Source organism: Bidens hawaiensis, unplaced genomic scaffold (assembly GCF_021521415.1).
Source record: "Bidens hawaiensis isolate Kalapana, Puna unplaced genomic scaffold, B.hawaiensis_p1.1 tig00025806_1, whole genome shotgun sequence".
NCBI lineage: Eukaryota > Viridiplantae > Streptophyta > Magnoliopsida > Asterales > Asteraceae > Bidens > Bidens hawaiensis.
Window position 1 is genome coordinate 5,172 of NW_027494144.1, and position 11,430 is coordinate 16,601.

The window sequence follows — 11,430 nt, forward strand, 5'->3', positions numbered from 1 at the left end:
GTTGGGCCAAGCTGTTGAAGTCCAAGTCTTAAGCCTAGTTTCTTGGTTTACGTTATGTTATTTTCAGTATTTAAGTTCATGCTTGTTTTTTCTTTATGTACTCTCTTTTTCTGTATTAAATATCTATCAACCATTTGAGTCTATTATCTGTTCTTAGATTATTTGTTTGTTTGATACTGAGTGCATGCTCATACCAACATTTGGTATCAGAGCAAGGTTAGTCGTGTGAATATTATCAAGAAGCCATGGCCAGTTCGTCAAACCTTAATCCTCAATCTCATATACCGGTGTTCAAAGGTGAGGGCTATGAGTATTGGAGTATAAGAATGAAGACAATCATGCGCTCACGAGATCTCTGGAATTTAGTGAGCACGTGAATTACTGAAGATGATCAAACCCTAGAAACCTACAAGACGGCTGTGAAGAAAGATGCTAAGGCTATGGCTGTGATTCAGCAAGGTATTCATGATCAGCTATTCTCTAGAATAGCATCCGCTGCTAATGCTCAAGAGATGTGGGACACCTTACGTGTCGAATTTCAAGGAGATTCACAAGTGCAATATGTGAAATTGCAAGGACTCCGTAGAGAGTTTGAAAATCTCATCAAGAAAGAAGGTGAATTGGTTGGTGACTATTTCTCTCGTGTGATGGGCAATGTTAGTCAAGAAGAGCCTATGGTGAAGAAGTGCTAGATCAAACTGTTGTTGAGAAGATTCTTAGGAAGCTTATGATCTCACAACCTTAACACCTGTTAAGTTGATGGGGTCATTACAATCTCAAGAAGAGCGTATCCTGGGGAGATCTAGTGTGCAAAAAACAAGTGAAAGGAAAAATGAACAAGCACTCCATGTGATGCATAAGAATAGAAGACCTGAGAACAATTCCTATGGTAGAGGTAGAGGCAGTGGTATATTCAGAGGAAGGGGAAGAGGACGAACCCCAGAATAAAATAGGGGACCTCAATGCCATCACTGTTACAGGTATAGGCATGTAAAAAAATACTGTTGGTTTAATGATGAGCAACATGTAAATGTGGCTATTGATGGAAATGAAGAAGAAGAAAATAATAAGGAAGTTTGGATAAACGCTTCAAACTTCTTGTCCAACTTGGTGATAAAAAACAGTTGAAGGTTGAAGGAAAGGGATCTGTCAAGATTCACATGAAGGATGGGACTCACAGGTTAGAAGATGTCTACTATGCCCCTAAACTTGAATACAATATGCTAAATGTGGGTCAACTTATGAAGAAAGGTTATTCATTATTGTTTGATGATGACATGTGCACAATTACACACAAAAGTTCCGGTATTGTGTTAATGAAGGTCAATATGTACAATAATAACATGTTTCCATTTGATGCTACTAAACTATTGACAGGCTCAACCAACACTCATGCAATCACCAAACTGTGGCACCTTAGTTATGGTCATTTGCATACTCAAAGGCTCCATCAACTGCATGACAAGGCCATGGTCCTTGGACTTACCAATATGAAAGAACTAAGTACGTGTGAATGCTGTGCTCTTGGCAAGCAAACCAGGAAGTCATTTCAGTCTAGCAGCCGCAAAACCATTCAACAGTTGGAGCTTGTTCACTCTGTGGTCCTATGCTTATATCAAGCCTATGTGTAAGTAGTAGGTACTTTCTTCTATTTATTGATGATTTTACTAGAATGACATGGATCTATTTCATAGCAAAGAAGTCTGAAGTGTTTGCTAAGTTTAAATTATTCAAGATAATGGTTGAAAAAGAAATTGGGTAGCCTATTAAAATGTTAGGGTCTGATCGTGGTAGGGAATATACTTCCCATGAGTTTAATGCTTTCTGTGAGCAGAATGGCATCAAAAGGGAGCTAACAACACCTTATACTCCTGAGCAAAACGGAGCCTCGAAAAGAAAAAAAACAGAACCATAGAGAAATGCTCCAATGCATGTTGAAAGGAAACGGGCTGCCAAGTAATTTCTGGGCTCAGGCCACCGCCACAGCTGTTTACAACATAAATTGGTCTCCTACAAAGTAACTTGGCAACAAGACTCCTTATCAAGCTTGGTATGACAAGAAGCCTAATGTTGATTATTTCAAGACCTTTGGTTGTTGTTTATGGTCATATCCCTGCACAAAGAAGAACCAAACTTGATGCCAAGTCTGAAAAATGCATCCTTCTTGGTTATTCTCAACAAACCAAGGGGTACAGACTGTATAATCCCATAACCGAGCAATTCCTTACCAGAAGAGATGTTGTCTTTAATGAAGATACCAAGTAGGAATGGAATAAAGAAGTGGCTAGAAAGTATGAATACATGTGGGACATTAGTGTGTTTGATAATGTCCTACCACATTCAGGTGATGTACCTAACATTAGTAATCATGTTAATACTAATAATGCATCTAATTCTAGATCTCAAAACATGCAGCAAAATGAGCAAGTGACACCAAATGAACATGTGACACCACAAACATTGACCGGTACATCATGTACCAGTCTCTCAGTAATGATTTAGGTATGCATGACTCAAGTACTCGTCCAAGAAAACTCAAGGGCCTTGAAGATGTGTACGCTGACTGCTCCCCTATGTTTATACTATGTGGTAGTTTGCTATAAATGTCACCGATCCAACCATTTTTGAGGAAGTTGCAAGATTTAAAGAATGGAGATAAGCCATTATTGAAGAACTTAAAGCTATAGAGAAGAATGAAACATGGAAACTGGTCACCCTTCCAAATAACAAGAATGTGGTTGGTCTTAAGTGGCTTTACAAAACAAAACTTGGTCCCAAAAGTGAGATACTTAGGTACAAAGCTAGGCTCGTAGCTAAGGGACATTCCCAACAAAAGGGAATAGACTTTAGTGAGACCTTTGCACCAGTAGCTCGTTGTGATACTATCAGAACTGTCCTCGCCACAGCTGCTCAATTTGGTTGGACTTTGCATCAACTTGATGTGAAGTCTACCTTCTTAAATGGGGAATTAGAGGAAGAGATCTATGTGCATCAACCACAAGGTTTTGATGTTGAAAAGCAGAAAGAGAAAGCATACCTTTTTAAAAAGGCGTTGTATGGTCTCAAGCAAGCTCCACGTGCCTGGTACTCCCACATTGATAACTACTTTACTTCACATGATACACAAGAAGCAACAACGAGCCAACTCTTTATGTAAAAAAGGTTAGTCCAGGTCATATTATCTATGTGTGTCTTTATGTAGATGATATAATTTGTGCTAGCTCAAGTATGACTCTAATTGATGAATTCAAAAAAGGAATGATGATGGAATTTGAGATGACTGATATAGGGCATCTCAAACTCTTTCTCGGGTTAGAAGTAAAACAAACAAGTTATGTTGTGTTTGTTAGTCAAGAAAAGTATGATATTGGGTTGTTGAATAAGTTTGGAATGATGGGCTGCAACACTGAAGGTGCACCTATGAATCCTAGTGAGAAGTTGCAATCAGATATTAGAGGGGCAATCTTTTCCCTCATCAATCATAACACAAGGCATATATCAGGCACACAAACAGTAACTAAAACCCGATCTTTTCTTGTTTAAAAATAATATTCATACAATGTTAGTATTACAACAACTTGGTGTGAACATGTGTTATGCACCCCTTGTCACACATGATCGTTATTCGGAACCCCAACAATCGATTTCATGTAAGTTTCATACATAAAGTCATTCATGCACAATCTTATCCGCTGCAACCGCTACAGCCCACGCCACCTCGTTGAGTTGTCATCAACATTGTCGCTGCTACCACCACTCCCACCTGTTGCCGCTTAGCCATCATAAAAGTATAGCAGGTGCAACCATTTTGATATTTTGCTCTTAATGAAAAACTTATTTCACCCCAAGGTAATTTTGGTCAAAACCTTATTAAACCCGAACAAAATTCAATACCTTTTTAAAATGGTATGTTTTGACCCGAACTTGTTTTGACCCGTTATAGAACCCGGCCCGACTCACCCATGTTGTGCAACTTACTTTTAAGCGGAAAAAATGACCCATTCGCCTTTAAACGAGTTCATTTGGGCAGAAAAAGATCGCATACGGGTTATTTAGTTCTACTCAAATTATATAACTGCTCAAACAGAGCCGACTTAAACTAAACAACAGGTCTCTAAAACACTTCTTAAATTACATAAGTACAAGCGACAATTCAAAACATTGTTTAACTTACACGAATCCGGAAATCAAAATTCCAAGACCAACATCAGCGTAAACTAAAACACGATAAAAAGAAATCATTCAAGTGCTACTTCATTAAGTCCCTCGACCAACTCAACCGATTCTTCAATACCTTGTACTTGTTCACCAGACTTCGTTTCTTGTTCCTCAACAGGAAACACTTGCGTAACCAACTCAACCAATTCCTCACCACTTCCTATTCGCTCCTCAATGTTTTCAATCAAGGGGAAGATTTCGGCCTCAGAAGGCGGTCTAATGTTGATGATGTTAACAATCTCATTCTTTGTAAGCTTGTATGGTTTACATTTATCCATAAACTCATTAATACTCTCTCTAGTCTGACTAGCAGCCACGCTCTTCACCAAGTTGTCGTAAACCTTGAATTCCAAAGGCGCTAACGGGGCAAGAACCCGAGTGGGGTCTTTTGCAGCCCCTCTAGATTTTAAAAAATCAAGCACTTCGAAATTTGTAAGCATGCCCGCATTTTCTACAAGTATCTTCATCGCTCGAAATACGAAACCTGTGTTCGAAGCGTAAGGATTCAATAAATATTAAATAAGCTAGAATTGTATGTATGCTGCTAGGTTAAACACGAACATATACAAGACAGATCCTATTTGGATTGTAAAAAAACAGAATGTATGCTGCTAGGTAAATAGAACGCTTGATATTTGGATTGTAAAAAAACAGAATTACTTACTTTATTGATTGATTATTACCCCGGCGAGGTTAATCGGAGTAGCAAGATGCTATTAGGCGAAGATGAGATGAATGACGGCCGACACAATATTCATATATAATAAAACCTAAAGACTAATTTTATATCTTTTTATATAGCTAAAATATTATTAGAAATCAAAAACTAAAGAGTAAACGTATTAAAAGGTTTCCTTTTCTTAAAGTGGGTTGGTGTCATACTCGAGCATGTCAAACTAACGATGGATGTTTGAAATCATGTCCGAGGTATGGGTACACCTGGGCCATGCCACTAAGCCTAAATTATCATCGTCGTTTTAAAACAAAAAGTACTTCCTAAGTCGTCATTACCCTTTATTATGTGTTTTGAAAAACATTACTAGTCCACCTCTCATATATATTTCTATAATTACATTAAAAATTACTATATTTTCTTCTTTTTTTATTTAAATAATAATACTTTTTTATACCTTTATCATTACTTTTTTTTTCTCACCCCCTCTCAAAAGTTTTTCCAAATTCATATTTAAACAATAATATTTTCTCCCTCCTTTATTCATAACATTCACAACATTATCTTATAATTTGTTAAACCCCCTCAATTTTTTTAGGAAACAGACTGGGAATGTTCTAATGTCTTAAATCTTTATTTTACCAAATTATTTGGGATATTATAAATATTAAGAGTTTTAGGGGTATGATTACCATAGAACCAGTAACTTCTCGTCACAACTACGAGTCTCATTTAACTAAGGGAGGTGAAGGAAAAGAGAGGAAAAGATGAAAAAAACCATGTTCCTGAGATTTTTTTAAGAATGGGAGATGAGGGGAAAAGAGGGAAAACGACGGAAAATAGGAGCATATACACATCCTCCTAAATTAGAGCAATTAGGAGAGAAAATATTTTAATTCTTATCAATTACTAAATTACCCTCATATCTAACTTCCTATTATAGTTTACTTAAAGGGTATAATTGGAAAATTGTATTTTCTTTTCTTTTTCTCTTAACTCGGGAACACATAAAATTCTTAATTTCCCTTCTTTTCGTTAAACTCGGGAACACGCAATAAAATCACACATTTTCCTTTCCCTAATTTTCTTTCCTGTTCTAATTCCCCTTTCTTCCCCTTCCCTCCTTAAATGAGACTCGGGAACACAGTTAAGAGCAACATATGGCATATCTTATCATGTGTAAGTGTACAAGAATAAAAAGGGATGCAAGGAGTATGGAGGAATGTCGTCCAAGTTTATATTACTAACAAGTTGCAGGAAATAAAAGATAAAGCGGTTCGTGTTAACTCACTCAGATACAAATCATTCAAAACTCAAGAAGACGGAATGACATAGATGGAAGAAAGCAGTAAACAAATTAAACGCGATGAAACTCAAGACGAGTTGAAGGAAAATGAATAATTTGCTCATGTTAAGATCTAAGAAGACAACATTTAACACAAAGGCAAAAACCCGAAGTTAAAAGACAGGAACCTTCTACAAGATGTTCATGATAAAGGTGAAGAAATACATGATGCTAATCAAGACATGTAGAAGGATCAAAATGCAAGTGATGAAGATCGGGAAGAAGATAAAGATTCCATTTTCTTAGATGTTAAAAGCAAGGAGATATTGAAGACATGGATTAATAAATTAGTGGGGAGATATTGGACTCTAGTTTGATTAATCAATGTGGGCCAAAGTTTAGGGGTTATATTGGAGTTAATGGCCATTTTCGTCCCTGTGGTTTGCTACTTTCGCCACTTCAGTCCAAAATTTTTAATTTTGTCAATTTAGTCCTCATAGTTTTAAATTTTAGCCAATTACGTCCCATCCGTCTAACGGCATCCAGCTATGCCGTTAGTTTAAGGGTATTTTTGTCTTTCTCCTTTTAATTTTGAGTTAATGGTCATTTTAGTCCCTGTGGTTTGATATCTTTGCCAATTCAGTCCAAAGTTTGAAAATTTGTCAATTTAATGTTCAGTTTAATTCAGTTTTTTTATTTTTTATTTTTTTGTTTATAACCCTGAAGAGCATAACTCAAGCCCAAAACCATCGAGTAACCTCAAATACTGGTATGCATTTACTCTGTTGACAACAGTAATCATACCCCCCCGCTTATATTTAGTTTCTAGAAATTTCCTAAAATCTTCTCCATGATGGAATTCAATGGTAAAGTGGTCAAGGTAATTCCCTGAAATCGAATTATACAGAAAAAACTAAAAATTGTTTTGTTGATTAATGTATAATAGTTGATTACGACCCAGATTTTCGTTATGATATGTTAATCTCTAAACCCTAAATATTATGCATTCATCAAAGAAACGATTTTTAGTTTTTTCCGTACAATTCGGTTTCACGGAATTGCTTTGACCACTTTACCATTGAATTCCACCATGGGGGAGAGTTTAGGAACCGTCTAGAAACTAAATACAAGAGGAGGGGATATGATTACTGCTGCCGACAGGTAAATGCAGACTTGTTTTGGGCTTGGATAATGCTCTCTAGGGTTATACAAAAAAAACTGACTTAAATTGACAAAATTTCAAACTTTGGACTGAATTGGCAAAAGTATCAAACCACAGGGACGAAAATGACCAATAACTCAAAATAAAAAGGAGAAAGACAAAAATACCCTTAAACTAACGGCATAACTGGATGCCGTTAGACGGATATGATGTAAATGGCTAATATTTAAAACTATGAGGACTAAATTGATAAAAATACAAATTTTGGACTGAAGTGGCGAAAGTAGCAAACCACAGGGACGAAAATGGCCATTAACTCTAACTTGAAACAATAAAAATAAACAAGGCTGGTGTGTATTTACTATTTAGGGTGAATACACTATAACTCCTCCTAATTCAACAAACAGTGTATTTTGAATAAAAAAAATCGTGGTTTGTGATTCTAAAATATTTAGTGGTTCTAAGTTAAAGCCGCCTCTATCGACACACACATTATTCAGCTAAAATAAAGCGAAAATAAATTTGATAAACAAATGCACAAGTTATAGAACAACTCCTTTAAGTGAAGACATAAACCGGCCTGCACGAGTAATGGACTTCAAGTTTCAGTTGACATAGAACAAAATCGGGATGGCAATAAAACGGGTTTGAATGTTTGATAATCTCGTCCATAACTGTTTGTAAAACCATGTAAAACCATTTTCAATGTTTCAGGCATATGGTTCGTGTTAACAGCCTAACAAGTAACGGCTTCCGGTGTAACTAATCAGATTTATTATATTTTCTTTAACTTTAATGAATGAAAATACATGTACTGAAAAAAAAATGCGTCAAATTAATAGTATGAAATGGTGGGTCAGAAAAATGACCCCCTCAATAATCTGACCTGTATACTAAAGCAAGTCTACTAACTCTAATATCTTATTGAACCCCAAAGATGGCCTGTTATTTGCACCTCAAATAAGCCTTTTGTCTTCTACCTGTACTGGACCCTATAAATTTGACTCGGTCCATCTTATTTACCCTCAAAATAAGCTTTTTGTCTACTTTCTCTATGACCTTATAAAAATTGACCCGGGTCACCTTATTTGTTTGCCAACTTTCTTCCCAGTTCAAAAAACCTTCCAACTTTCTACCAACAATGGACTCTAGGAAGATTAATACCGTGATGAAGAATTTCAATTTTCAAGGTCCAGCTGGTTTCCTTCAGTACTGGCAATGCGTGCAGGTTGGCAACGAGTGGCAACTTAGAGTGGTGGATCATGTTTTTGAATCAACTCAAAGGAGGAAGAGAGGGCTTGTGAATTACATGAACGAGTGCCTCGAGCGCGGTTATGTTTTAGATGGACCACGTATACAGGTTGATCAAGAATTGTATGCTTTTGCTGGCCTAGCAGCTCAAAAAAGGGATGCTGCATATCAAAGAACAAGCAATGACCGTGATCAATTCTTAGGGCAGTTAGTTGTGCCTGTGTTTTATTGTCAAGGTGACGACGAGATACTTGCTGGAGTCATCGAACTAGTCACGATTCGTCCAAAAGGAAGTTATGAAGAAGACTTTGATCAGATTCAAAGGTTATTAAGGGTTAGTTATTTTAGTTTAGTTCTATGCATGAGTAGAGATGGTCAAAAAAACCGGTCCGGGAACCGGTTTGCCGGTTTAAACCGGAAACCGGTTTTTAAGAAAACCGGTTTTTTAAAAACCGGTTTGACCGGTTTACAAACCGCCGGTTTGTATATCGGTTACACATTTTAGAGCCAAAACCGGTTAACGAACCGGTTATTAAAAAAACCGGTTTTTTTAAATAACCGGTTATAAAAAAACCGGTTAACCGGTTTTTTTATAACCGGTTAACCGCTTAAAAGCCGGTTTTTTTAATAACCCTAAACCCTAAACCCAAAAAAAAAAAAAAAAAAAAAACCGGTTAACCTAAAAACCGGTTATTAAAAAACCGGTTAATAAAAAAAACCGGTTTATTAACCGGTTCTAACCGGTTTCTAAACCGGTCCTAACCGGTTAGACCGGTTAGGGTTTTCACACACAAAAACCGGTTATTAACCGGTCCGGTTATTAACCGAACCGGTTTTTTTCCGGGCCAAAAAAAACCGGTCCGGTTAATAACCGAACCGGTTTTTTTAAAAAAACCGATTTGTGCACCTCTATGCATGAGTCGTAGTTGTATTTACCATATAACGTTATGCTGATATTAACACCAGAAAATTTATATGTTCGTGACCCACTTTCTTTAATCTGTTTCAAAAAAATAACAAATTCACACTAACATAGTGACAACTGACATGTATAAACAAATTAAACTTAAAATATTTATAGTTACATATTTATATGTTTGACATTATATATAACGATTTAAACATTTTTTATTTGTTTTAAGTACTTTTAGTTAGTTTCTTCTTTTGTTTTGATTATGGTCTACTAACTTTTTTATTAAGTTCACAATAATTTCTTTTTTCAAGATATCACTTTATGAATATATTAATGAAAGAATAAAATACCATAAATACAAATTAATGTAATCTTAAAAGAAGTCGACAGTCGTTCTTCTGCTTGTAGTATATCGATTGTTCGGAAAACGTAACTACCAACATAAGCTTAGAATGTAAAAAAAAAAAAAAAAAAGAAAACCCAAATTCTATTCGGACTTTTGGTCAAGAGATTTATGTTCTACCGTTGTTACGACTTACATGCTTATAAACTTATAAACTTTGTGTTCTAATCCTCTGCAGAATGAAAATTTAGCAACCAAGCCTTTAGTGAACACGATATTGAAGGACTTGAATTGTTAAGACGAAAAGCATAAGGACGGTATTGAATATCTCAAAAGACGGTTTTGGAGGAGATCTAAAGTTAAAGGGACAATATATTTTCTTGAAGTCTTAAGTTTATTTTATATCTATCTTAATGTATAATATAAAGTTTGTTTATTATTGTAATAAAGTGTTTCCTTGTTTGAGTGGATATAGGATTTGAGTGTCATGTAAGTCAATCAATAGTTTCCATTTAGTTTGTATTTCATTCTCGTTTATTATTAATAGAAGGAGTCCCATAACGTTTATTATGAGTTTGTTTTTCGTTCTTGTTTATTTTAATTTAGAAAAGAATAAAGGGTGTAGTTTCTAGGGGGATAATTTGTACAACTACTTGTGTCCTAAGAAAACATGCTAAGGAACATTAGTTAAGCACAATCCTTACTTTCAAATTTATTCCAATTAAACGCAGGTGTAAATTTGACAAATAAAAGCAATTCAGGAAGAAAAAACTCTTTTAACTGATGATGTGAACTAGCTTGTCACCTGAAGTAATTAAGCTTTTTGACAACTCTCTCTATTGGACCCTATAAAGTTGACACAGGTCATTTTATGTTTTTTTGCCAAGTTATTCTCCGATTCAAAATATACTTCTAGCTTTCTATCAACAAGATTTCCTTCAATACTGGGAATGTATAGAGGTAGGGTACCAAAAAGACCCGAATACCCTTAAGTACCACCCGCGGGTCATAGAGAAGCCTCTCACATATCACCCGCGGGACATATGGATCACCCGCATATCACGGTAGAGGAAGAACGTCCTCATACCACGCGCGGAAGCATCCTGGCACCCTCAGAAGTTATCCGCAGGACAAGACATTGGTCCGCCAATATGATCGGAGGGCAATGCCAACTAGACAGCTGTCAATAACTAACTACACCCTAGAAGAACGTCCACGATTGTTACTTGAGGAGTACGTGACTTGCCCACCAATGAAAGAATGACCCCTGGCCAGTTTGTTATAACCGTGCACATGGCCAGGGTGCAATTCGTCCTATCATTAGGTGACGCGTGTCCAGGTTGTTATACCCATGCACATGGGACGTATAGCTCAACCTATCATAAGAGGACACGCGTCCAGGCAGTTATCAAGACCTTCTAGAAGATGACAGCTGGTCCAATCACCTTCCTACCTCCTTCGGCTATAAATACCTTGTCAACCTGCATGAGGTACCCATTCACATCACTCATTTGCATTCTGACTACACTTAGTCTACTTTACTTCAGTACTCTATTCACTACAAACGTTACTGATTCTCACGCCG

The 11,430-nt window shown here is 36.4% G+C and overlaps 1 protein-coding gene across 1 annotated transcript; it reads right to left on the minus strand.

Annotated features, from left to right (window-relative positions):
- Positions 1–4,238: 4,238 nt before the first annotated feature.
- On the minus strand, positions 4,239–4,685 carry LOC143572325 (uncharacterized). The gene has a single exon (XM_077057517.1). The coding sequence runs from the start codon at positions 4,683–4,685 to the stop codon at positions 4,239–4,241; it is 447 nt and encodes a 148-aa protein (XP_076913632.1).
- Between the last annotated feature and the right edge of the window lie 6,745 nt (positions 4,686–11,430).